This window comes from Semicossyphus pulcher, unplaced genomic scaffold (genome assembly GCF_022749685.1).
Source record: "Semicossyphus pulcher isolate SPU_LCO1_2020_fin unplaced genomic scaffold, fSemPul1.0.p SCAF_2, whole genome shotgun sequence".
Classification (NCBI taxonomy): Eukaryota; Metazoa; Chordata; class Actinopteri; order Labriformes; family Labridae; genus Semicossyphus; species Semicossyphus pulcher.
This window is the reverse complement of record NW_027211693.1, coordinates 2,781,640-2,809,457: the sequence shown is the minus strand read 5'-3', so window position 1 is coordinate 2,809,457 and position 27,818 is coordinate 2,781,640. Positions and strand designations below refer to the sequence as shown.

The 27,818-nt window shown below is 42.8% G+C and overlaps 1 protein-coding gene across 3 annotated transcripts; it reads left to right on the top strand.

Moving 5' to 3' along the window:
* Nucleotides 1–73: 73 nt before the first annotated feature.
* LOC138598336 (TBC1 domain family member 9B) lies at nt 74–27,582 on the top strand. 3 transcript variants are annotated; one of them, XM_069670109.1, is made up of 23 exons: nt 74–327; nt 1,806–1,916; nt 1,996–2,114; nt 2,191–2,422; nt 3,884–4,142; nt 4,261–4,468; nt 4,719–4,916; nt 5,182–5,304; nt 11,892–12,030; nt 12,681–12,895; nt 13,273–13,390; nt 13,660–13,862; nt 14,038–14,120; nt 15,100–15,229; nt 15,337–15,435; nt 15,519–15,587; nt 15,699–15,939; nt 16,495–16,560; nt 19,810–19,875; nt 21,816–21,869; nt 22,162–22,206; nt 24,189–24,292; nt 26,276–27,582. In XM_069670109.1, exons 1-23 carry the CDS (start codon nt 210–212, stop codon nt 26,864–26,866), a joined length of 3,591 nt encoding a protein of 1,196 aa, XP_069526210.1. In that variant the 5' UTR covers nt 74–209; the 3' UTR covers nt 26,867–27,582. The 3 variants fall into 3 exon arrangements, with proteins under 3 accessions (XP_069526210.1, XP_069526209.1, XP_069526212.1); XM_069670108.1 differs by having other exon boundaries at nt 11,880–12,030; XM_069670111.1 differs by lacking the exon at nt 21,816–21,869 and having other exon boundaries at nt 11,880–12,030.
* Nucleotides 27,583–27,818: the final 236 nt, after the last annotated feature.

Here is a 27,818-nt window from a genome sequence, read left to right as displayed (position 1 = left end):
TTGAACGGGGCTAAACGGTGACGTCATGACGCAGCTTGCGCAGAGGGCGTGTCCTATGCCGTCAGACCCGGAAGTGATGTGCAGTCAGCAGACTGAGGGAAAACAACAACATCGACTGGCTATTTGTCTGATTACCGGAGCCGCCGGCTGACTCACCGACCTCTCTCCCGGAGTTTCCCCGGCGGAGGCTGCGCAGGAGGCGGCCAGAGATGTGGATCCAGCCCGAGGAGGTGCTGCTGGCCGGGGCGCTTTGGGTGTCTGAGCGGGCCAACCCGTTCTTCATCCTGCAGAGGAGGAGAGGACACGGCCGCGGCGGGGGACTATCCGGTGAGAACAGACCCGTTCAAAAGATGACAGTCTGCTGCAGACCACTTAAGACCACTTAAGACCACTACAAACCAATACAGATCAATACAGATCACTACAGTCCACTACAGACCAGTTAAGATCTTTACAGACCAGTTAAGTCCATTACAGTCCACTACAGTCCAGCTGCAGCTCTAGATACTTGTATATTTAAGATCACTACAGTCCACTTCAGACCAGTTAAGTTCACTACAGTCCACCTCAGACCAGTTAAGGTCACTACAGTCCACCTCAGACCAGTTAAGATCACTACAGTCCACCTCAGACCAGTTAAGGTCACTACAGTCCACCTCAGACCAGTTAAGATCACTACAGTCCACCTCAGACCAGTTAAGATCACTACAGTCCACCTCAGACCAGTTAAGATCACTACAGTCCACTACAGACCAGTTAAGTTCACTACAGTCCACTACAGACCAGTTAAGTTCACTACAGTCCACCTCAGACCAGTTAAGGTCACTACAGTCCACTACAGACCAGTTAAGGTCACTACAGTCCACTACAGACCAGTTAAGGTCACTACAGTCCACTTAGGGCTGTCTGTAAATGCATGACCGCAGTACTGCAGTTATTTTACGCCAACCGTGAAGTGGACCCAGTGACCGTCATCACCGCTTTTTATTTTTAAATATAGACCAGTGATGTTGTTAGGTACTTGTCCTGCGTCTCTGACACATTAAAATCTAAAGGGAGGCAGAACCTCATCTTTTCATACAGACCGATAAAAAAAATCACAGTCATCAGCTAAAGAACCTGTCAGAGCACCGCTGTTTCACCCCCTGCACATCGAATCGCCGCAGACGAGCCCGTGTGCAGTCACGCGACATGCTCATTTAGCCACTACGACAACAACTAGCCCATCACAATTTCATTTCAACAAATAAGGAGACAAACTTAGTCGTGGTTAATAAACTCAGGTTTCCACCACTCATGCTGTGTTCACTCATGTCGATGATGCTTTACCGATTATGGGACACGTTGTAGTGAAAAATACAAACATCTGGCAGTGGGCTGGGGCAGCGGTTAACCACTGAACTTCAGGAGGACGTTAGTGTTTCACAGCGGTTAGTAAAATTCTGTACCGTCACAGCTGACAGCTGTACAAGTCCACTACAGACCAGTACAGTTCAGATGATCAAATTGTATACAGTATATATATGTGTGTGTGTGTGTGTGTGTGTGTGTGTGTGTGTGTGTGTGTGTGTTGCTAACAGCAGGAGCTAGCAGCTTTTTCGGCACTCTGTTGATTGGACACACAGACCACATGGAAACACATATAATCAATAAATCGATCAAATTTTATTTGTAAAGCGCCAAATCATAACCAAAGTTATCTCAGACACTTTACAGACAGAGCAGGTCTAGTCCGTACTCTTTTTTTAATGTTATTAAAGAGAGGCCCAACACGCCTACCTGTCCACCTGTCTCTCTGCGCGCAGGCCTCCTGGTCGGGACTCTGGATGTGGTACTTGACTCGAGTGCCAGAGTCGCTCCCTACAGGATACTGCTGCAGACCGCTGACTCTCAGGTCTACTGGAACATCGCCTGTGGTGAGTCTGCTGGACTGGGAGCGCTGGGTTTGGTTGAAAGTTAGTTTGAGATTTGTTGACCCTCAGCTCTGTATTGCAGCTTCGTCCAGGAAGGAGATCACAGAGCACTGGGACTGGCTGGAGACCAACCTTCTGCAGACCATCTCCATCTTTGACAACGATGAAGACGTCACCACCTTCGTCAAAGGAAAGATCTCTGTATGTCACTTCCTGTTTGACGATTGTTTCTGATCTTATGCATGAGCCCGTCAGTGACTGATGTTCCTTCCTGCAGGGCATCATCGCAGAGGAGAACCGTCTGAATCAGGGGGAGGAGCAGGAGGAGGATTGTGGGAAGTTTCGAGAGGCGGAGCTGAAGATGAGAAGGCTGTTTGGGATGCCTGACGAAGAGAAGCTGGTGAATTATTACTCCTGCAGCTACTGGAAAGGCAGAGTGCCGCGGCAGGGCTGGCTTTACCTGTCTGTCAACCACCTGTGCTTCTACTCCTTCCTGCTGGGCAAGGAGGGTACGACCAGCCAATCACTGTTCAATGATGTCATTGTCACATGACACACGTTATTAAGGGTACTTCTGTAGTTATTAAAGGTGCATCTGTAGTTATTAAGGGTTGTTCTGTAGTTATTAAAGGTGCATCTGTAGTTATTAAGGGTTCCTCTGTAGTTATTAAAAGGTGCATCTGTAGTTATTAAGGGTTGTTCTGTAGTTATTAAAGGTGCATCTGTAGTTATTAAGGGTTGTTCTGTAGTTATTAAAAGTGCATCTGTAGTTATTAAAGGTTGTTATTCAAGGTTCTGTAGTTATTAAAGGTTCTGTCATTATTAAAGGTTGTTCTGTAGTTATTACAGTTTCTGTCGTTAGTAAGGGTTCTTCTGTGGTTACTAATGGTTGTTCGGTAGCTATTAAAGGTGCATCTTTAGTTATTAAGGGTTCTTCTGTAGTTATTAAAGGTTGTTCTGTAGTTATTAAGGGTTCTCCTGTAGTTATTAAAGGTTGTTCTGTAGTTATTAAAGGTTCTCCTGTAGTTATTAAGGGTTGTTATGTAGTTATTAAGGGTTCTCCTGTAGTTATTAAAGGTTCTCCTGTAGTTATTAAAGGTTGTTCTGTAGTTATTAAGGGTTCTCCTGTAGTTATTAAAGGTTCTCCTGTAGTTATTAAGGGTTGTTATGTAGTTATTAAAGGTTCTCCTGTAGTTATTAAAGGTTGTTCTGTAGTTATTTAAGGTTGTTATGTAGTTATTAAAGGTTGTTCTGTAGTTATTAAAGGTTGTTCTGTAGTTATTAAAGGTTCTCCTGTAGTTATTAAAGGTTCTCCTGTAGTTATGTAAGGTTGTTCTGTAGTTATGTAAGGTTCTCCTGTAGTTATTAAAGGTTGTTCTGTAGTTATTTAAGGTTGTTCTGTAGTTATTAAAGGTTCTCCTGTAGTTATTAAAGGTTGTTCTGTTGTTATTTCAGGTTGTTCTGTAGTTGTTAAAGGTTCTGTAGTTATTTAAGGTTGTTCTGTAGTTATTAAAGGTTGTTATGTAGTTATTAAAGGTTGTTCTGTAGTTATTTAAGGTTCTCCTGTAGTTATTAAAGGTTCTCCTGTAGTTATGTAAGGTTGTTCTGTAGTTATTAAAGGTTCTCCTGTAGTTATTAAAGGTTGTTCTGTAGTTATTTAAGGTTGTTCTGTAGTTATTAAAGGTTCTCCTGTAGTTATTAAAGGTTGTTCTGTTGTTATTTCAGGTTGTTCTGTAGTTGTTAAAGGTTCTGTAGTTATTAAAGGTTGTTTTGTAGTTATTAAAGGTTGTTTTGTAGTTGTTAAAGGTTCTCCTGTAGTTATTAAAGGTTCTTTTGTAGTTACTTAAGGTTATTCTGTACTCAATAAATGTTCTGTAGTTATTAAAGGTTATTCTGTTAAAGGTTGGTCTGTAGTTTTTATATATACACATATATTCATATGTTATTTCCACTGTGACGTCCCCCCTCAGTGACCCTGGTGGTGCAGTGGACCGAGGTGACCCAGCTGGAGAAAAACGCCACCCTGGTGTTTCCAGAGAGCGTTCGCGTTAGTACGCGTCACACTGAACATTTCTTCTCCATGTTCCTGAACATCAACGACACCTTCAAGCTAATGGAGCAGCTCGCCAACATTGCCATGCGTCAGCTCCTCGACAACGAAGCGTTCGCTGCTGACCTCTCTCTGCCCAAACCCACCAAGACCCTCAAGAATGTTTCTGCGCTCAAGAGGTCTCACTCATTCAATAACTGTGCTCCTGAAATCAGGCTGATAAATGTTAAACTAGAAAAGGATTTCCTGATTCTGTGTGTGATCAGTAGAATGATAAAAAGCTGTTTCCTGTTTCAGGGATTTGGACGCGCGGGCGAAGAATGAGCGGTACCGGATGATGTTCCGGCTGACGCAGGATGAGCGTCTGGACGGACACACCGACTGCACACTGTGGACGCCGTTCGCTAAGATGCATGTAGTGGGACAGCTGTTCATCTCCAACAACTACATCTGCTTTAACAGCCGAGAGGAAGACCTTTGTCAGCTTATCATCCCACTCAGAGAGGTAACGAGCTGCTCGGGTCACTGTTCAAACACTCAACAATTCTGAATCCAACAAACACAGCAGAGTCCACAGTGAGGCGTTCAGGGGGGACTGGGACAGCAGTGCTTCTTTCAGCGTTTAAACTCTCCGTGTTCAGCGTTTAAACTCTGCTTTAAGAGACAGGACAAAACAAACCAGGACATGGTGACCTTTGTTTTTGTAATCATGCTCTCTGAACAGTGATTTTTACCCATACTCCTCTGCTTCTCAGGTGTCCATCGTGGAGAAAGCGGACAGCAGCAGCGTCCTGCCATGTCCCGTTTCCATCAGCACCAAGAACAAGATGAACTTCCTGTTCGCCAACCTCAAAGACAGAGAGTTCCTGGTTCAACGCATCTCTGACTTCCTGCAGCGAACGCCCGACAGCTCGTGGGGCGACACAAGTCCGCTGTCTCTGATTGGTCACCCGGTGTGTCACTAATGAACATGTTCAGAAATCATTCAAGGAAAACAGAATTTATATTCTGTAGAGTCCGTTCAGAAGTTACTGATGTAGTAGAACTGATGTATACAGCCCCCATGTGTCTTGAGAGGTGTAACAGCAGTCAGCTGAGCAGCAGATCACATGTCTGTTTCAGGGTGTCAGCTGGTTTCAGACTTAAGCATAGAGGAAGTAGAATCCCCACAAAAAGGAAGTTCTGTTTATTGTTCAAATCTGTGTTTTATGTCCTCAGGCCTCTGCAGCGTCTGAGTCCGCCCACAGGGGGCAGCATTTCCACCCCGGCCTGCCCACAGCCAGCCAGGGTCTGCTTCAGCTTTACCACCAAGATGCTCCAGAGGACCTGGGACCCAAAGCTGTGAGTCCAAACCCCCTGAGACACTGAGACACTGATGGAGTCTGCTGCTGTAGTACTGTTAGGTACAGAGGAGTACTGTTAGATACTGAGGAGTACTGTTACATACTGAGGAGTACTGTTAGATACAGAGGAGTACTGTTAGATACAGAGGAGTCCTGTTAGATACTGAGGAGTACTGGAGTACTGTTAGATACAGAGGAGTACTGTTCGATACAGAGGAGTCCTGTTAGATGCTGAGGAGTACTGTTAGATACAGAGGAGTACTGTTAGATACAGAGGAGTCCTGTTAGATGCTGAGGAGTACTGTTAGATACAGAGGAGTACTGTTAGATACAGAGGAGTCCTGTTAGATGCTGAGGAGTACTGTTAGATACAGAGGAGTACTGTTAGATACAGAGGAGTCCTGTTAGATGCTGAGGAGTACCGTTAGATACAGAGGAGTCCTGTTAGATACTGAGGAGTACTGTTAGATACAGAGGAGTACTAGAGTACTGTTAGATGCTGAGGAGTACTGTTAGATACAGAGGAGTACTAGAGTACTGTTAGATGCTGAGGAGTACTGTTAGATGCTGAGGAGTACTGTTAGATGCTGAGGAGTACTGTTAGATACAGAGGAGTACTGTTAGATACTGAGGAGTACTGTTAGATACTGAGGAGTACTAGATTACTGTTAGATACAGAGGAGTACTGTTAGATACAGAGGAGTACTAGAGTACTGTTAGATGCTGAGGAGTACTGTTAGATGCTGAGGAGTACTGTTAGATGCTGAGGAGTACTGTTAGATACAGAGGAGTACTGTTAGATACTGAGGAGTACTGTTAGATACTGAGGAGTACTAGATTACTGTTAGATACAGAGGAGTACTGTTAGATACAGAGGAGTACTAGAATACTGTTAGATGCTGAGGAGTACTGTTAGATACAGTGGAGTCCTGTTAGATGCTGTGGAGTACTGTTAGATACTGAGGAGTACTGTTAGATACAGAGGAGTACTAGAGTACTGTTAGATACTGAGGAGTACTGTTAGATACAGAGGAGTACTAGAGTACTGTAAGATACTGAGGAGTACTGTTAGATACAGAGGAGTACTAGAGTACTGTTAGATACTGAGGAGTACTGTTAGATACAGAGGAGTACTGTTAGATGCTGAGGAGTACTGTTAGATACAGAGGAGTACTGTTAGATACAGAGGAGTACTGTTAGATACAGAGGAGTACTAGAGTACTGTTAGATACAGAGGAGTCCTGTTAGATGCTGAGGAGTACTGTTAGATGCTGAGGAGTACTGTTAGATACAGAGGAGTACTGTTAGATACAGAGGAGTCCTGTTAGATGCTGAGGAGTACTGTTAGATACTGAGGAGTACTGTTAGATACAGGTGAGTACTAGAGTACTGTTAGATACTGAGGAGTACTGTTAGATACAGAGGAGTACTAGAGTACTGTTAGATACTGAGGAGTACTGTTAGATACAGAGGAGTACTGTTAGATACTGAGGAGTACTAGAGTACTGTTAGATACAGAGGAGTACTGTTAGATACAGAGGAGTACTGTTAGATACTGAGGAGTACTGTTAGATACAGAGGAGTACTAGAGTACTGTTAGATACTGAGGAGTACTGTTAGATACAGAGGAGTACTGTTAGATACTGAGGAGTACTAGAGTACTGTTAGATACAGAGGAGTACTGTTAGGTACAGAGGAGTACTGTTAGGTACAGAGGAGTACTGTTAGATGCTGAGGAGTACTGTTAGATGCTGAGGAGTACTGTTAGATACTGAGGAGTACTAGAGTACTGTTAGATACTGAGGAGTACTGTTAGATACAGAGGAGTCCTGTTAGATGCTGAGGAGTACTGTTAGATACAGAGGAGTACTGTTAGATACTGAGGAGTACTGTTAGATACAGGTGAGTACTAGAGTACTGTTAGATACTGAGGAGTACTGTTAGATACAGAGGAGTACTGTTAGATACAGAGGAGTACTGTTAGATACAGAGGAGTACTAGAGTACTGTTAGATACTGAGGAGTACTGTTAGATACAGAGGAGTACTGTTAGATGCTGAGGAGTACTGTTAGATACAGAGGAGTACTGTTAGATGCTGAGGAGTACTGTTAGATGCTGAGGAGTACTGTTAGATACAGAGGAGTACTAGAGTACTGTTAGATACTGAGGAGTACTGTTAGATACAGAGGAGTACTAGAGTACTGTTAGATACAGAGGAGTCCTGTTAGATACTGAGGAGTACTAGAGTACTGTTAGATACAGAGGAGTCCTGTTAAATACAGAGGAGTACTGTTAGATGCTGAGGAGTACTGTTAGATGCTGAGGAGTACTGTTAGATACAGAGGAGTACTAGAGTACTGTTAGATACAGAGGAGTCCTGTTAGATACAGAGGAGTCCTGTTAGATGCTGAGGAGTCCTGTTAGATGCTGAGGAGTACTGTTAGATACAGAGGAGTACTGTTAGATACAGATGAGTACTAGAGTACTGTTAGATACAGAGGAGTCCTGTTAGATGCTGAGGAGTACTGTTAGATACTGAGGAGTACTGTTAGATACAGATGAGTACTAGAGTACTGTTAGATACTGAGGAGTACTGTTAGATACAGAGGAGTACTAGAGTACTGTTAGATACAGAGGAGTACTGTTAGATACAGAGGAGTACTAGAGTACTGTTAGATACAGAGGAGTACTGTTAGATACAGAGGAGTACTAGAGTACTGTTAGATACAGAGGAGTACTGTTAGATACAGAGGAGTCCTGTTAGATTCTGAGGAGTACTGTTAGATGCTGAGGAGTACTGTTAGATACAGAGGAGTACTGTTAGATATAGAGGAGTCCTGTTAGATACAGAGGAGTCCTGTTAGATTCTGAGGAGTACTGTTAGATGCGGAGGAGTACTGTTAGATACTGAGGAGTACTGTTAGATACAGAGCAGTACTAGATTACTGTTAGATACTGAGGAGTACTGTTAGATGCTGAGGAGTACTGTTAGATGCTGATGAGTACTAGAGTACTGTTAGATACAGAGGAGTACTGTTAGATACAGAGGAGTCCTGTTAGATTCTGAGGAGTACTGTTAGATGCTGAGGAGTACTGTTAGATACAGAGCAGTACTAGATTACTGTTAGATACTGAGGAGTACTGTTAGATGCTGAGGAGTACTGTTAGATGCTGAGGAGTACTGTTAGATGCTGAGGAGTACTGTTAGATGCTGATGAGTACTAGAGTACCGTTAGATACTGAGGAGTACTGTTAGATACAGAGGAGTACTAGAGTACTGTTAGATACTGAGGAGTACTGTTAGATACAGAGGAGTACTGTTAGATACTGAGGAGTACTGTTAGATACAGATGAGTACTAGAGTACTGTTAGATACTGAGGAGTACTGTTAGATACAGAGGAGTACTAGAGTACTGTTAGATACTGAGGAGTACTGTTAGATACAGAGGAGTACTGTTAGATACAGAGGAGTACTGTTAGATACAGAGGAGTACTAGAGTACTGTTAGATACAGAGGAGTACTGTTAGATACAGAGGAGTACTAGAGTACTGTTAGATACAGAGGAGTACTGTTAGATACAGAGGAGTCCTGTTAGATTCTGAGGAGTACTGTTAGATGCTGAGGAGTACTGTTAGATACAGAGGAGTACTGTTAGATATAGAGGAGTCCTGTTAGATACAGAGGAGTCCTGTTAGATTCTGAGGAGTACTGTTAGATGCGGAGGAGTACTGTTAGATACTGAGGAGTACTGTTAGATACAGAGCAGTACTAGATTACTGTTAGATACTGAGGAGTACTGTTAGATGCTGAGGAGTACTGTTAGATGCTGATGAGTACTAGAGTACTGTTAGATACAGAGGAGTACTGTTAGATACAGAGGAGTCCTGTTAGATTCTGAGGAGTACTGTTAGATGCTGAGGAGTACTGTTAGATACAGAGCAGTACTAGATTACTGTTAGATACTGAGGAGTACTGTTAGATGCTGAGGAGTACTGTTAGATGCTGAGGAGTACTGTTAGATGCTGAGGAGTACTGTTAGATGCTGATGAGTACTAGAGTACCGTTAGATACTGAGGAGTACTGTTAGATACAGAGGAGTACTAGAGTACTGTTAGATACTGAGGAGTCCTGTTAGATACAGAGGAGTCCTGTTAGATGCTGAGGAGTACTGTTAGATACAGAGGAGTACTGTTAGATACTGAGGAGTACTGTTAGATACAGATGAGTACTAGAGTACTGTTAGATACTGAGGAGTACTGTTAGATACAGAGGAGTACTAGAGTACTGTTAGATACAGAGGAGTCCTGTTAGATACAGAGGAGTACTAGAGTACTGTTAGATACAGAGGAGTACTGTTAGATACAGAGGAGTCCTGTTAGATTCTGAGGAGTACTGTTAGATGCTGAGGAGTACTGTTAGATACAGAGGAGTACTGTTAGATATAGAGGAGTCCTGTTAGATACAGAGGAGTCCTGTTAGATTCTGAGGAGTACTGTTAGATGCGGAGGAGTACTGTTAGATACTGAGGAGTACTGTTAGATACAGAGCAGTACTAGATTACTGTTAGATACTGAGGAGTACTGTTAGATGCTAAGGAGTACTGTTAGATGCTGATGAGTACTAGAGTACTGTTAGATACTGAGGAGTACTGTTAGATACAGAGGAGTACTAGAGTACTGTTAGATACTGAGGAGTACTGTTAGATACAGAGGAGTACTGTTAGATACTGAGGAGTACTGTTAGATAAGAAGGAGTACTAGAGTACTGTTAGATGCTGAGGAGTACTGTTAGATACAGAGGAGTCATGTTAGATGCTGAGGAGTACTGTTAGATACAGAGGAGTACTGTTAGATACAGAGGAGTACTAGAGTACTGTTAGATACTGAGGAGTACTGTTAGATACAGAGGAGTACTAGAGTACTGTCAGATGCTGAGGAGTACTGTCAGATGCTGAGGAGTACTGTTAGATGCTGAGGAGTACTGTTAGATACAGAGGAGTCCTGTTAGATGCTGAGGAGTACTGTTAGATACAGAAGAGTACTGTTAGATACAGAAGAGTACTAGAGTACTGTTAGATACAGAGGAGTACTGTTAGATACAGAGGAGTACTAGAGTACTGTTAGATACAGAGGAGTACTGTTAGATACAGAGGAGTCCTGTTAGAGTCTGAGGAGTACTGTTAGATGCTGAGGAGTACTGTTAGATACAGAGGAATACTGTTAGATACTGAGGAGTACTGTTAGATACAGAGGAGTACTGTTAGATGCTGAGGAGTACTGTTAGATGCTGATGAGTACTAGAGTACCGTTAGATACTGAGGAGTACTGTTAGATACAGAGGAGTACTAGAGTACTGTTAGATACTGAGGAGTACTGTTAGATACAGAGGAGTCCTGTTAGATGCTGAGGAGTCCTGTTAGATGCTGAGGAGTACTGTTAGATACAGAGGAGTACTAGAGTACTGTTAGATACTGAGGAGTACTGTTAGATACTGAGGAGTCCTGTTAGATGCTGAGGAGTAATGTTAGATGCTGAGGAGTACTGTTAGATGCTGATGAGTACTAGAGTACTGTTAGATACTGAGGAGTACTGTTAGATACAGAGGAGTACTAGAGTACTGTTAGATACTGAGGAGTACTGTTAGATACTGAGGAGTACTGTTAGATACAGAGCAGTACTAGATTACTGTTAGATACTGAGGAGTACTGTTAGATACAGAGGAGTCCTGTTAGATGCTGAGGAGTACTGTTAGATGCCGAGGAGTACTGTTAGATATAGAGGAGTACTGTTAGATACTGAGGAGTACTGTTAGACACAGAGGAGTCCTGTTAGATACAGAGGAGTCCTGTTAGATACAGAGGAGTACTAGAGTACTGTTAGATACTGAGGAGTACTGTTAGATACAGAGGAGTACTAGAGTACTGTTAGATGCTGAGGAGTACTGTTAGATGCTGAGGAGTACTGTTAGATACAGAGGAGTCATGTTAGATGCTGAGGAGTACTGTTAGATACAGAGGAGTACTAGAGTACTGTTAGATACAGAGGAGTACTGTTAGATACAGAGGAGTACTAGAGTACTGTTAGATACTGAGGAGTACTGTTAGATACAGAGGAGTACTAGAGTACTGTTAGATACTGAGGAGTACTGTTAGATACAGAGGAGTACTAGAGTACTGTTAGATACTGAGGAGTACTGTTAGATACTGAGGAGTACTGTTAGATACTGAGGAGTACTGTTAGATACAGAGGAGTACTAGAGTACTGTTAGATACTGAGGAGTACTGTTAGATGCTGAGGAGTACTGTTAGATACAGAGGAGTCCTGTTAGATGCTGAGGAGTACTGTTAGATGCTGAGGAGTACTGTTAGATACTGAGGAGTACTAGAGTACTGTTAGATACTGAGGAGTACTAGAGTACTGTTAGATACTGACACATTCATCAGTTCTTCTAGTTTCTGGTGATTTGAAGTTATTTGATCCAAACTGATGTTGATGTATAAAATGAAGCTAAATCTGAAGATTCTGTGTGAGACCGTGGAAGTGACTCCTCTCACCTCCTCCCTCCTCCTGCAGATGAAGGAGAAGATGAAGGAGGAGGCGTGGAACATCCACTTCTCAGAGTTTGGTCGAGGAGTCTGCATGTACAGAACCTCCAGAACCCGAGAGCTCGTCCTCAACGGCATCCCAGAGCGCCTGAGAGGAGAGCTGTGGCTGCTGTTCTCTGGTATTCACTCACTCACTTATTCACTCACTCACTCATTCATTCGTTCATTCATTTATTTATTCACCTACTCATTCATTCATTCAGTCATCACAGAGGAGAGCTGTGGCTGCTGTTCTCTGGTATTCACTAACTCACTTATTCACTCACTCACTTATTCACTCACTCACTCATTCATTCGTTCATTCATTTATTTATTCACCTACTCATTCATTCATTCAGTCATCACAGAGGAGAGCTGTGGCTGCTGTTCTCTGGTATTCACTAACTCACTTATTCACTCACTCACTTATTCACTCACTCACTCATTCATTCGTTCATTCATTTATTTATTCACCTACTCATTCATTCATTCAGTCATCACAGAGGAGAGCTGTGACTGCTGTTCTCTGGTATTCACTAACTCACTTATTCACTCACTCACTTATTCACTCACTCACTCATTCATTCGTTCATTCATTTATTTATTCACCTACTCATTCATTCATTCAGTCATCACAGAGGAGAGCTGTGGCTGCTGTTCTCTGGTATTCACTCAGTCATTCATTCAGTCATCACAGAGGAGAGCTGTGGCTGCTGTTCTCTGGTATTCACTCATTCATTCACTCACTTATTCACTCATTCATTGGTTTAAACATTCATGTGTTCATCAGGAGCACAGAACGAGATGGCAGCCCACCCTGGTTACTATGGCGACCTGGTGGAACAGGCTATGGGTCTGTGCTCACTGGCTACCGAGGAGATCGAACGTGACCTGCACCGCTCGATGCCCGAGCACTGCGCCTTCCAGAATGAGACCGGCATAGCTGCACTGCGCCGCGTCCTGACCGCCTACGCCCACCGCAACCCGGGCATCGGATACTGTCAGGTAGATCTGAAATGTAATGTGAAATATTTTATATAAGATATTTAATATAAAATAAAATCTAAAACAGACATCAACGACTGAATTGTGGGATCAGATACTGTCAGGAAAAATATAACATTATAAATACAATATGGAACAAATAGATTTACTTAAAATTATATTTACAATAAGACATTAAAATGATACATTGTGCGCATCCTGTACGGTCAGCTGATTGTATTATTTAATGTTCTTTATTTATTATGTGTTAGTCTTATGTTCTTGTGTGTTCTGTACTGAAATGATTCTCAGTGACTTACAAATAATATTTTACTAAAACTGGACGAAAAGGATGAAATCATAAATACAAACTTCTTGGTTTTCTTCCTCTTCTTCAGGCAATGAACATCGTCACCTCCGTGCTGCTGCTCTACTGTCCGGAGGAAGAAGCCTTCTGGCTGCTAGTGGCTCTCTGTGAACGCATGCTGCCCGACTACTACAACACCAGGGTCGTAGGTCAGTGTCATCATCATAGTCAATGACATCATTATCAGCCTTTCATCATAACATAACAAAGAGTACGATCTAGACCTGCTCTGTCTATAAAGTGTCTTAAGATAAAATTGGATTGATTGATTGATTACCTGGAATGTTTCTCGTCTAAGGAGAGTTAAATCTTAAAAACATAAGCATATCAGGTGTACAAGTTTACAGGTATAAGTGTTACCAGCAGCTGTTAGTCGAGCCACAGGGGGCACTGTGTGATGTTGTCTGTGTCCCCTCAGGTGCTCTGGTGGATCAGGGGGTGTTTGAGGAGCTGACCAGGGCCTTCCTCCCTCTGCTGTATGAACACATGCAAGAGCTGGGAGTCATCTCCACCATCAGCCTCTCCTGGTTCCTCACCCTCTTCCTGTCTGTGATGCCCTTTGACAGCGCTGTCCTGCTGGTTGACTGCTTCTTCTACGAGGGCATCAAGGTCATCTTCCAGGTCAGAGCCAGGACACAGTTTATTTGTTGTTTACTGACTGTTAACCAATTGTTTACTGTTTACTGTTTACCTACTGTCGTTTGTTAGTGGAGCCTCACCTGTCTGACAGGTGTGTTCACTTCTGACCTCTGCCACCTCTCACTAAACTACTTCCTATTTGTAAATCTGTCTGCAGGTGGCGCTGGCTGTTCTCCACGACAACATGGACGCTCTACTGTCCTGTAGCGACGAGGGGGAGGCCATGACCATCCTGGGCAGGTGAGAGTCCAGGTTATAGTCCGCACTGTAGTACAGGTTAAAGTCCAGATTATAGTCCAGACTGTAGTACAGGTTAAAGTCCAGATTATAGTCCAGACTGTAGTACAGGTTAAAGTCCAGACTGTGGTCCAGGTTTTAGTTCGGACTGTGGTCCAGGTTATAGTCCAGACTATAGACCAGATTGTGGTCCAGGTTATTGTCCAGACTGTAGTCCAGATTATAGTTTGGACTGTGGCCCAGGTAATAGACCAGATTATAGTCCAGATTTAGGTCCATGTTTTAGTCCGGACTGTTGTCCAGGTTATAGTCCAGACTGTGGACCATGTCATAGTCCAGATTATAGTCTGCACTGTGGTCCAAGTTATAGTCCAGATTAAAGTCCACATTATAGTCCAGACTGTGGTCCAGATTATAGTCCAGATTGAGGACCAGGTTATGGTCCAGACTTTGGTCCAGATAATAGTCCGGACTGTAGTCCAGATTATAGTTCTGACTGTGACCCAGGTAATAGACCAGATTATCATCCAGATTTAGGTCCAGATTATAGTCCAGACTGAGGTCCAGATTATAGTCCAGATTGAGGACCAGGTTATAGTCCAGACTGAGGTCCAGATTATAGTCCAGATTGAGGACCAGGTTATAGTCCAGACTGAGGTCCAGATAATAGTCCGGACTGTAGTCCAGATTATAGTTCTGACTGTGACCCAGGTAATAGACCAGATTATCATCCAGATTTAGGTCCAGATTATTGTCCAGACTGAGGTTCAGGTTAGAATCCAGACTGTGGTCCAGATTATAGTCCAGGATATTATTAGTCATAGTGCTTGTTTTTAAACTCTGCTGACATAGTTCTGATACAGCTGATACTCTTCGATGTGTGGAATATTATACATTTGCTCTAGTGAGTGTAAAATGTGTCAAATGTTCAGTTCATGAAAACAAATATTTTGTGTGGGGGGGGCCGGGGGGTGCTCTGTAGGTACCTGGATAATGTAGTGAACAAACAGACGGTGGCTCCACCCATTCCTCATCTGCATGCTCTGCTGACGAGCGGAGATGATCCTCCACCTGAGATCGACGTCTTCGAACTCATCAAGTCTTCCTACGAGGTCAGATACATATCAGTCTAATTCCCGCCGCTGCGGAGTCAGAGTCTAATTTCTGGCCCTGCAAGGGTCAGTCTAATTTCTGGATTTGTTTCTTCTTCTCTGCTCAGAAGTTCGGCAGCCTGCGCTCTGATGTTATCGAACAGATGAGGTTTAAGCAGAGGTTAAAGGTCATCCAGTCGCTGGAGGACACGGCCAAGAGGAGCGTGGTGGGTGATGTTAGCTTGCAGTGTGCTAATGCTAACATGCTCATGTAGACACAGTGTTTACGGGTGTGTGTGTGTGTGTGCAGGTGAGAGCGATGATGACAGAGTCAGCCTTCAGTATTGAGGAGCTGGAGGAGCTGTACTGTCTCTTTAAGGTCAGAACAAACATTGTTAAAAAGGGGGAGGGGCTGTGGAGCAGCCAATAAGATGGAGTGTATACTGTTTGTTCCCACAGTATGATCTCAGACTTCCTCTTCCTGTTTCAGTCCAAACACATGACCAGCTGTTACTGGGGCTCCAGCAGCTCAGCGGCAGACCGCCATGATCCCAGTCTGCCATACCTGGAGCAGTACCGCATAGACCCCGCCCAGTTCAGTCAGCTGTTCGCCGCGCTCGCCCCCTGGATCTGCGGAGGCCACACCACCACGCTGTCGGCCCGCCTCTTCAGACTGCTGGACCAAAACCAGGATGGACTGGTCAACTTCAAAGAGTTCATCACCGGACTCAGTGAGTCCAGAACCTCACAGGTTCTATGACTGATTGTACTGGTCCGTGCTGGTCTGTACTTGTCTGTGTTGATCTGTACTAGTCCTCTGTCTGAAGCAATAAGTAGATCATTTGAAACTCTCAGTGCTGTCTCAGTGCTGTGGTGGACTCTAAATCCTGACTGAAAGTCCTCAAATAAACTGTTGTTATGAAGAAAGTCAGATAATTGATTAGCGACTGCTTTCTCAAGGATCTTTGAGATAAAAGGAAGGTTAGATATAGGTCTATAGTTAGCTAAGGTGCCTGAATCTAGGGTAGGCTTTTTAAGAAGTGGCTTAATTACAGCTAGTTTAAAAGACTGTGGTACATATCTAGTAAAGAAGAGCTAATAAAGGGAAAGACTTTCTTAAGCAGCTTGGTTGGAATCGTGTCTAAAAGACAGGTTGATGGTTTAGACGAAGAGATCAGAGAATTTAGCTCAGGAAGGTCAGTTGGAGAAAGCACAGACCTGTACTGGTCCGTACTGGTCTGTACTACTCTGTGCTGGTCACCATCAGTGTGTTTGTTCGACTGCAGGTGGGATGTATCATGGAGACATGACGGAGAAGCTGAAGCTGCTGTATAAGCTCCACCTCCCACCAGGTAACAGATTGTGTTTTTATTAAAGATCGACCTGAGTCAATGCCCTGCCCACTGACCAATCAGGTAGCTCTGGGCTGACTGACAGAGGTGATAACCACCTCTCAGGTTCAAAACTACAGTTAACCTGATAGTTAACCTGATAACTAAAGTTAACCTGAAAACTACAGTTAACCTGAAAACTACAGTTAACCTGATAGTTAACCTGATAACTACAGTTAACCTGATAGTTAACCTGATAACTACAGTTAACCTGAAAACTACAGTTAACCTGAAAACTACAGTTAACCTGATAACTACAGTTAACCTGATAGTTAACCTGATAACTACAGTTAACCTGAAAACTACAGTTAACCTGATAACTACAGTTAACCTGATAGTTAACCTGAAAACTACAGTTAACCTGATAACTACAGTTAACCTGATAGTTAACCTGATAACTACAGTTAACCTGAAAACTACAGTTAACCTGATAACTACAGTTAACCTGATAGTTAACCTGATAACTACAGTTAACCTGAAAACTACAGTTAACCTGATAACTACAGTTAACCTGATAGTTAACCTGATAACTACAGTTAACCTGATAGTTAACCTGATAACTATAGTTAACCTGATAACTACAGTTAACCTGATAGTTAACCTGAAAACTATAGTTAACCTGAAAACTACAGTTAACCTGAAAACTACAGTTAACCTGATAACTACAGTTAACCTGAAAACTACAGTTAACCTGATAACTACAGTTAACCTGAAAACTACAGTTAACCTGATAGGTAACCTGATAACTAAAGTTAACCTGAAAACTACAGTTAACCTGATAACTACAATTAACCTGATAGTTAACCTGATAACTACAGTTAACCTGAAAACTACAGTTAACCTGATAGGCAGGGATGGGTACCTTTCACATTTGAACCGATACGGTACCGATACCCGGTACCTGGGAATCGATATCGGTACTCAACGGTACCAATTTTCGGTACTTTTGTGTGTGTTTATGTGGTAATGAATGTTAATTTGTTTAATAATAAAATCTCAAATTTTTTGTATTTAACATATTTATTTCTCATTATATAAACTTAGACAAATATATCAAAACAACATCCAACTGTTTGTATTGTAACATCGCAGTTGTTTCACAAATTTCTTCAACATGAAGCCTTAACTACAACTACGCAGTGTTTTTTCTTAATAATGCACAAATTAAAACCCAGCTCCGAAGCAGTCACAGCCCTGTGACACTCATCTGCCCTCTGACGGGAAAAGGCTGTCTCCTTGGCTTTTGTAAAGGGAGTCACCGTTGCAGCTCTCACTTTAACTTTAGGGCGGGTTGACAATGGGTCCGACGGACCTGTAAATGAAAACAAGCATTTACATTTACGTTACAAAGTACGAGGAACCGAGCTGATAATGATAACTAATGCAAGTTAAAATGCCAAGCTAACGTCATCTTAAACACTAGGCTTCTTTACCTGGAGCAGACGAAGATGATGATGCCTCACTTGCATCGTCATTGTCGCTGTTGCCATCACCAAATGTTAAGGCCATTTCTTCTCCCATGTTGCTGGCTGTAGATGACGAGTCGCTAACGGATGCAGGCGTGCAAACGGTGCCGAATGCAGGAGTTGTAGCCGTAGATCTGAGGCTGTCGAAAATTGTGCACTCTTTAGCCTTGATAAAAATCTTGTGCTTTAACCAGGTGCTTCCTCAGATTGGAAGTATTCCCGCCACTGGCCTGCACTTCGCGCAACAAATATTGCAGCGAGCGTAATCTGCATCGCATTTTGAAAAGTGGAGCCATACTTTCGAGCGCTTTCTATCAGCCATGCTTGCTTTGTTGACTGAACCTGCGGCCACTGACGTCATTACGCTCTTGTGCGTGCAATGCTGTGTTCAAGTCCTGCATGGAAAATCGCCTACTCTTCCACTCCCTCACAGTCACGAGGATGCGTTTAGGTACCGAAACATGGTACCATTTGATTTTACGTGAATCGGTACTCGGTAGTACCAATGGAATTCGGTCGGTACCTATAAAAGTACCGAATACGGTACCTATCAAAGTACCGAATACGGTACCCATCCCTACTGATAGGTAACCTGAAAACTAAAGTTAACCTGATAACTACAGTTAACCTGATAGGTAACCTGATAACTAAAGTTAACCTGATAGTTAACCTGATAACTAAAGTTAACCTGAAAACTACAGTTAACCTGATAGGTAACCTGAAAACTAAAGTTAACCTGATAGGTAACCTGAAAACTAAAGTTAACCTGATAGGTAACCTGAAAACTAAAGTTAACCTGATAGTTAACCTGATAACTAAAGTTAACCTGATAACTACAGTTAACCTGATAGGTAACCTGATAACTAAAGTTAACCTGATAGTTAACCTGATAACTAAAGTTAACCTGAAAACTACAGTTAACCTGATAGGTAACCTGAAAACTAAAGTTAACCTGATAGGTAACCTGAAAACTAAAGTTAACCTGATAACTACAGTTAACCTGATAACTACAGTTAACCTGATAGTTAACCTGATAGTTAACCTGATAGTTAACCTGAAAACTACAGTTAACCTGATAACTACAGTTAACCTGATAACCACATTAAACCTGAAAACTACAGTTAACCTGATAACTAAAGTTAACCTGATAGTTAACCTGATAACTAAAGTTAACCTGATAGTTAACCTGATAACTAAAGTTAACCTGATAGTTAACCTGATAACTACATTTAACCTGAAAACTAAAGTTAACCTGATAGTTAACCTGATAACTAAAGTTAACCTGAAAACTACAGTTAACCTGATGGTTAACCTGATAACTACAGTTAACCTGATAACTACAGTTAACCTGAAAACTACAGTTAACCTGATTCTTTGAATTCAGAGTTAAGACACTTCAGTAATTTTTTTAATTTACGGATTAACTATTTGTGTGTTGTTTGTTTGTTTATCTGTCTGTTTGTTGTTTGTTTGTCTGTTTGTTTATTTTTCTGTTGTTTGTTTATTTGCCTGTTTATTTGTTTGTTGTTTGTCTGTTTATTTGTCTGTTCATTCATTTGTTTATTTGTCTGTTTATTTATTTGTTTTTGTTTATTTGTTGTTTATTTGTATGTTTGTTGTTTGTTTGTTGTATGTATGTTTGTTGGTTTATTTGTCTGTTGTTTGTTTATTTGTCCATTTGTTTATTTGTCTGTTCATTTATTTGTGTTTGTCTGTTTCTTTGTTGTTTGTTTGTTGTTTGCAGCTCTGTGTCCGGAAGAGGCAGAGTCAGCTCTGGAAGCCACAAACTTCTTCACTGACGATGACCAAGGTAAAAATTCTGTTATCTACTGACTTGTTACAGTATTCTTCCTGGGTTTGTAAATGACACCTGGGGTCCGTTTCACAAAGCAGGTTCAACAAACTCTGAGTCTAACCCTGAACTCTGAGTCGATCTACTCTGAGATACGAAACTCTGAGTTTTTCGGTTCCAGAACAGCTGATCAGAGTTAGTTCAATCAACTCTGAGTAGGTTCAGCCGGAGTTAAGTGCGTGCACGCTGACTGTAAAAAGTCAGCATTAATGGAGCCCCGACACCACGAGTCACCATGGCAACGGTACACAAAAAGAGGTCCTCCTACGTCACACCAGTGGAGCTCGAAATCCTCACGCGGACGTTCAGCGAATACGAGCATGTTTTTAGAAACATAAAGTAACACGGCTGCAGCTGCAAAAGAGAGAGAAGCGGCTCGAGTGAACGCGTCAGTTTGAACTGGTCTGTTTATTTAATACTTCATCACGACCGGAAGCTAAAATTTATATTAATTTAGGAGAAATCCAGCGGGAGGAAAAAACATACATGGAAGCAGTTAAACATAAAACAGCAGAACATCATTGAAAGGTGCGGCTCAGGCAGAACAGGCTCATGGCTGAACCTCACTTCAGTCAGATTTTAAATATGAAACAGATTAAATATCATTCAGTGGCTGTTTTAATGAGCATCAGCTTTATCCCTAACATGATGCTGACTTCACATACATTATAATTCATGCTGATTAAACTGAATGTGTTAGTTTAAAAAATAAATCCAATAACTTACGGCGTCTTATCTGAGCGCTCTCGGCAGTGGTGGTGGAAAATCTACAAATGATGACTTTGACACAGATTTGTCTTTTGATTTTTTTATCATAATTATAAAAGACTTTTGCAAAGCGGTCAGAGCAGCACAGAGACGCAACGTTTCTTCTTTTAATTTGTAACCGCTCAAACACGCGTGAGACGGGCTGAATGAACGAGGAAGTAATGAGGGTTTTATATTCTAGAGGGAGGAGACGGAGCGAAGCTCTGAGTGTCCTGAAGAAAACCTGCTAGCGACCAGGTGAGGTTCACAGACTCAGTTACCATAGTAACCAACTCAGAGTTAAAGTTACCTCTCTTTCTGAATCGGCAAACCAGAGGTTTCCCTCATTTCAGGGTTAACAAACTCTGGGTTTTCACTAAACCCACTTTCTGAAACGGACCCCTGGTTCTGCTCACCTGCCAACAGGTGAGTTTGTTTACAGTGTTCAGGTCTTCACCAGTTTATACAGCTCTATGAGGGCGGAGGAGGTGTGTTTATGAACAGACTGAGAGATGTTTTCTTCACCTTAATCCCTGAATACACCTGAACACCTGAGATTTATCAGAGTAACATTAACCTGCTGTGGTGTCAGGTGACCTGCAGTTTTACCACAGAAACAGAGAGTTTATTTGTGACCAAGCTGATGCAGGTTAAAACCAAATTACTGTCTCACAGCAGAGTTCAGATTAAATCAGCAGGTTTATCAAACATATGTGATTTAAATCTGTTTGATCTTTAATTAACATATTCTAATGTTTTCTCTGTCACTTTAATTTATGGATTAACTATTTGTGTGTTGTTTGTTTGTTTATCTGTCTGTTTGTTGTTTGTTTATTTGTCTTTTTTATTGTTTGTTTATTTTTCTGTTGTTTGTTTATTTGCCTGTTTATTTGTTTGTTGTTTGTCTGTTTATTTTTCTGTTGTTTGTTTATTTGCCTGTTTATTTGTTTGTTTATTTGTCCGTTTGTTACTCACAACTGTCTGACCCTTCTCTCCCTCTTCTTCCTCATCTTCTTCTTCCTCTTCTTCCTTTTCTTCTTCCTCTTCTTTTTGCTCTACTTCCTCTTCCTCTTCTTCTTCTACTTCTTCCTCTTCTTCCTGTTCCTCTTCTTCTTCTTCTTCTTCCTGTTCTCTGTGATGTGTCTTTCCAGAATCTTCCTTCTTATCTGATCCGGACACTTTGGGGCAGCAGGAAATGACCTCAGGTGTGTGTCTTATTCTGTAATCTGACTCCTGTGCTGTTGGGCATGTTGGTCCTTTGGATCCGCCCACAGCAGTGTTGTCACAGCGGATCATTTCCTCTGAAGGATGATATTTCCTGTTAGAGACCACCTGAAAAAAGAATCACTTCCTGTTTAATGATGTCATTAGGTGTGCAGTCAGGTGATCAGACCTGTGAACCTGTTTTATCCTAAAGTTTAAAACAAACACTGGCAGAGTTTAATGTCTCTAATGTGACGAAGAGGATGATGAAGGTGATTTCCTGTCTTTCTGCAGGTGAGGAAGTGAAGGATGGAGGTGGAGACAGCGAGGAGAAGAAAGGTAAATGCCTTGCCCACTGTAGACTGTGATTAGGTGACGCACCTGTAACACTAAATGCCCTCTGACACGTGAACTCCAGACATTCAGGTCATGACTCGGATTGTCCTCTCACATGTCACAGGCGGAGTTTGGTTAGGGTGCAGAGTCTTGCAGAGCATGTAGGAGGAGGTGGAGTCTCAGTCATGTGACTGTTTCTGGATTAATATCACTCCAACATGTATCAGGATATTTCCACAAGACAAACACAACAGTAGAAAACATCAGACACACGCCTGAGCTCCGCCCACCCACTGTGTGAATGTTCCAGGTTTGGTTGCTTGAAGGTTGGATATACAGTAGGTCTATAGTTAGCTAAGGTGCCAGAATGAAGAGTAGGCTTTTTTTTAAAGATTATTTTTTGGCCTTTTGCCTTTAATTGATAGGGCAGCTGAAGATAGACAGGAAATGTTGGGAAGAAAGAGTTGGGATGGCATTCACCAAATGATCGGCAGACCAGGGGTCCGTTTCAGAAAGTGGGTTTAGTGAAAACCCAGAGTTTGTTAACCCTGAAATGAGGGAAACCTCTGGTTTGCCGTTTCAGAAAGAGAGGTAACTTTAACTCTGAGTTGGTTACTATGGTAACTGAGTCTGTGAACCTCACCTGGTCGCGAGCAGGTTTTCTTCAGGACACTCAGAGTTTCGCTCCGTCTCCTCCCTCTAGAATATAAAACCCTCATTACTTCCTCGTTCATTCAGCCCGTCTCACGCGTGTTTGAGCGGTTACAAATTAAAAGAAGAAACGTTGCGTCTCTGTGCTGCTCTGACCGCTTTGCAAAAGTCTTTTATAATTATGATAAAAAAATCAAAAGACAAATCTGTGTCAAAGTCATCATTTGTAGATTTTCCACCACCACTGCCGAGAGCGCTCAGATAAGACGCCGTAAGTTATTGGATTTTCTTTCACACAATTCAGTTTAATCAACATGAATTATAATGTATGTGAAGTCAGCATCATGTTAGGGATAAAGCTGATGCTCATTAAAACAGCCACTGAATGATATTTAATCTGTTTCATATTTAAAATCTGAAGTGAGGTTCAGCCATGAGCCTGTTCTGCCTGAGCCGCACCTTTCAATGATGTTCTGCTGTTTTATTTTTAGCTGCTTCCATGTATGTTTTTTCCTCCCGCTGCATTGCTCCTAAATTAATATACATTTTAGCTTCCGGTCGTGATGAAGTATTAAATAAATAGACCAGTTCAAACTGACGCGTTCACTCGAGCCGCTTCTCTCTCTTTTGCAGCTGCAGCCGTGTTACTTTATGTTTCTAAAAACATGCTCGTATTCGCTGAACGTCCGTGTGAGGATTTCGAGCTCCACCGGTGTGACGTAGGAGGACCTCTTTTTGTGTACCGTTGCCATGGTGACTCGTGGTGTCGGGGCTCCATTAATGCTGACTTTTTACAGTCAGCGCGCACGCACTTAACTCCGGCTGAACCTACTCAGAGTTGATTGAACTAACTCTGATCAGCTGTTCTGGAACCAGAAAGCCAGCGAATTTTAACTCGGAGTAAATCAAACCACAGTCCGGGGTTAGACTCAGGGTTTGTTGAACCTCCTTTCTGAAACGGACCCCAGGAGTCGAACCTGCGATCAGTGTGACGAGGACTGTAGCTTCTGTATGTGGGGCGCCCACTCTACCAACTGAGCTAAACCAGCGCCCCTGAGAGGAGGCTTTTTAAGAGGGGGTCAATTACAGCTTCTAGAAGACTGCCGTCCATAGCCTGTAATTATGACACTGATCATCTCATATATATATATATATCTTAGATATATATATGTATACACATATATATCTAATATAGAAGCTAAAAAGACTTCCTGTAGGAGACGGGTAGATGGGTTACATGAAGAAATTATTGAATTTAGTTCTGAAAGGTCAATCATTACCTATCATTATTAACGTCTCTGACCTCTGACCTCTGACCCCTGCCCTGTGTTTAGTGTCAGAGGACAGGGTGAAGGACTACAGGTACTACCTGAGGATGTGGGCCAAAGAGAAGGAACCAAAGACTGAAACCATCAAAGACCTGCCCAGGATGAACCAGGTGAGCTGCTCCAGCAAATACCTGTCCCTCTCTAACCTGTCTGTCTCTGTTACCCACCTCTCTCTAACCTGTCTGTCTTTGTTACCCACCTCTCTCTAACCTGTCTGTCTCTGTTACCCACCTCTCTCTAACCTGTCTGTCTCTGTTACCCACCTCTCTCTAACCTGTCTGTCTCTGTTACCCACCTCTCTCTAACCTGTCTGTCTCTGTTACCCACCTCTCTCTAACCTGTCTGTCTCTGTTACCCACCTCTCTCTAACCTGTCTGTCTTTGTTACCCACCTCTCTCTAACCTGTCTGTCTCTGTTACCCACCTCTCTCTAACCTGTCTGTCTCTGTTACCCACCTCTCTCTAACCTGTCTGTCTCTGTTACCCACCTCTCTCTAACCTGTCTGTCTCTGTTACCCACCTCTCTCTAACCTGTCTGTCTCTGTTACCCACCTCTCTCTAACCTGTCTGTCTTTGTTACCCACCTCTCTCTAACCTGTCTGTCTTTGTTACCCACCTCTCTCTAACCTGTCTGTCTCTGTTACTCACCTCTCTCTAACCTGTCTGTCTTTGTTACCCACCTCTCTCTAACCTGTCTGTCTTTGTTACCCACCTCTCTGTAACCTGTCTGTCTTTGTTACCCACCTTTCTGTAACCTGTCTCTCTCTCTAACCTGTCTGTCTCTGTTACCCACCTCTCTCTCTAACCTGTCTGTCTTTGTTACCCACCTCTCTCTAACCTGTCTGTCTCTGTTACTCACCTCTCTCTAACCTGTCTGTCTCTGTTACTCACCTCTCTCTAACCTGTCTGTCTTTGTTACCCACCTCTCTCTAACCTGTCTGTCTCTGTTACTCACCTCTCTCTAACCTGTCTGTCTTTGTTACCCACCTCTCTCTAACCTGTCTGTCTTTGTTACTCACCTCTCTAACCTGTCTGTCTTTGTTACCCACCTCTCTCTAACCTGTCTGTCTTTGTTACCCACCTCTCTCTAACCTGTCTCTCTCTCTAACCTGTCCGTCTTTGTTACCCACCTCTCTCTAACCTGTCTCTCTCTCTTACCTGTCTGTCTTTGTTACCCACCTCTCTGTAACCTGTCTGTCTTTGTTACCCACCTCTCTGTAACCTGTCTGTCTTTGTTACCCACCTCTCTGTAACCTGTCTGTCTTTGTTACCCACCTCTCTGTAACCTGTCCGTCTTTGTTACCCACCTCTCTCTAACCTGTCCGTCTTTGTTACCCACCTCTCTGTAACCTGTCTCTCTCTCTAACCTGTCTGTCTTTGTAACCCACCTCTCTCTAACCTGTCCGTCTTTGTTACCCACCTCTCTCTAACCTGTCTCTCTCTCTAACCTGTCCGTCTTTGTTACCCACCTCTCTGTAACCTGTCTCTCTCTCTAACATGTCTGTCTTTGTTACCCACCTCTCTCTAACCTGTCTCTCTCTCTAACATGTCTGTCTCTGTTACCCACCTCTCTCTAACCTGTCTCTCTCTCTCTAACCTGTCCGTCTTTGTTACCCACTTCTCTGTAACCTGTCTCTCTCTCTAACATGTCTGTCTTTGTTACCCACCTCTCTCTAACCTGTCTCTCTCTCTAACATGTCTGTCTCTGTTACCCATCTCTCTCTAACCTGTCTGTCTCTGTTACCCACATCTCTCTAACCTGTCTCTCTCTCTAACATGTCTGTCTCTGTTACCCATCTCTCTCTAACCTGTCTCTCTCTCTCTAACCTGTCTGTCTCTGTTACCCACATCTCTTTAACCTGTCTCTCTCTCTAACCTGTCTGTCTCTGTTACCCACCTCTCTCTAACCTGTCTCTCTCTCTCTAACCTGGCTGTCTCTGTTACCCACGTCTCTTTAACCTGTCTCTCTCGCTCTAACATGTCTGTCTCTGTTACCTATTTTTCTCTAACCTGTCTCTCTCTCTAACCTGGCTGTCTCTGTTACCTATCTTTCTCTAACCTGTCTCTCTCTCTAACCTGTCTCTCTTTCTATAGGAGCAGTTCATAGACCTCTGTAAGACACTGTACAACATGTTCAGCGAGGAGCCTCTGGAGCAGCAGCTCTATCACTCCATCGCCACAGTCGCCAGCCTGCTGCTGCGGATCGGAGAGGTCGGAAAGAAGTTCAACAACGGCAGCAAAAAGGCCAACGACCTCACCGTGCAGGTCCCGCCCCCTGACCCTCAGAGGGAGGAGGGGCTGGGCGAGGGGGAGTCAGGTGAGTCTCAGGTGTGCCAGGCTCTGGCAGAGGCTCAGCTGGAGCCTGCAGACGAGGAGACGAAAGACGACACGTCGGTCTCGTCGTACTCTGTGGTGAGCTCGGGCTCGCTGCAGTGTGAGGACATCGCCGACGACACCGTGCTGGTTGGCAGTGGCGAGCAGAGGCGGGGTAGCGTGCTGGATGTTGATTGGTCGATCACCTTTGAGCAGGTGCTGGCCTCTCTGCTGACGGAGCCGCCGCTTGTCGACTACTTCGAGAGGAAGAGGGACATCCGGGTTAAGATGGCCGCCTGTAAGGCCCAGAGAGCCGTGGAGCGTCAGACAAGCTCCGCCTCCGACCACGAACTCACTCAGCACGCCGTCTGACCCACCTTTACCTGTCCAGGGGGAATGGCAGGTGTTTGTTCAGGTGATCTGTATATAAACAGTGCAGGATCACCTGGACTAAAAGCTAACACGCTAACAGACAGGCATGTAAACGGCTGACTGAACTATGGAAGCCCCAGAGTCCAAAACGTGTTTTTTTCAACATGTTCAAACAACTTTTTCTCAAAAGTTAAAATAATTTCCACAAAATGAATCTATTCTGTTTTTAATTGAGTCCTAAAACTTATTTTTTAAGTCAGAAACAGAAAAATCAGCTGATAAAACAAAAATAAAAGTTCATGAAAAAGTAGAAAGTGTTTTTGTTTTTAGAAAAACTCAGTTACATAAAAATGACTGAATCAAAAATAAACTTGTTATAGTTTGTGTCTGTACAGTTATACACATCTGTCTGTACACATATATTAACTGTATATTAATCATGAAGTATTATTACTGAATAAACTCTTGTATCCGTGTCACCCAGGTGGGTTCACACCTGCAGACTTTTATTTTGACGTCACAGAAGCCTTGTTTGTTTGTCTTTGATGCCTTCTGGTGACATCATTCCTGTTTACTTCCTGTTCAGACGATGATGTCGGAAGATGTTTTTATTAGTTTTTTTTCTCTCTGTTGTCTTCTCTGTATTATTCATCAATCTGCTCTTAAATCCATTTTATTGATCGGTTATTGATCAGTATTCTGTTGTCTAATAAAAAACAAACAAAATTCACTTATTCATTTATTCCTCCATAGTTTCATCTTTATTGATTATCAAAAGGTCAAAGTTCATCTGCAGACCGAATAAGTAATTTAATTTTTAGCATCATGTATATTACATATGTTATAATTATATTGTAATGATCTACTTCAGTTGTTAGTTCACCTGAGATTTGTTTTGTGGTTATTGATGGTTACGCACCAAGTTTACATATAAACAAGTTAACATGTAAAC

Excerpts from the sequence above, each read along its gene's own strand:
- LOC138598336 (XM_069670108.1), top strand. The coding sequence starts at position 210 with ATGTGGATCCAGCCCGAGGAGGTGCTGCTGGCCGGGGCGCTTTGGGTG. Across the intron at positions 12,896-13,272 it reads CGGGCATCGGATACTGTCAG|GCAATGAACATCGTCACCTC; the intron begins GTAGATCTGAAA and ends CCTCTTCTTCAG. Across the intron at positions 13,863-14,037 it reads GCATCAAGGTCATCTTCCAG|GTGGCGCTGGCTGTTCTCCA; the intron begins GTCAGAGCCAGG and ends ATCTGTCTGCAG.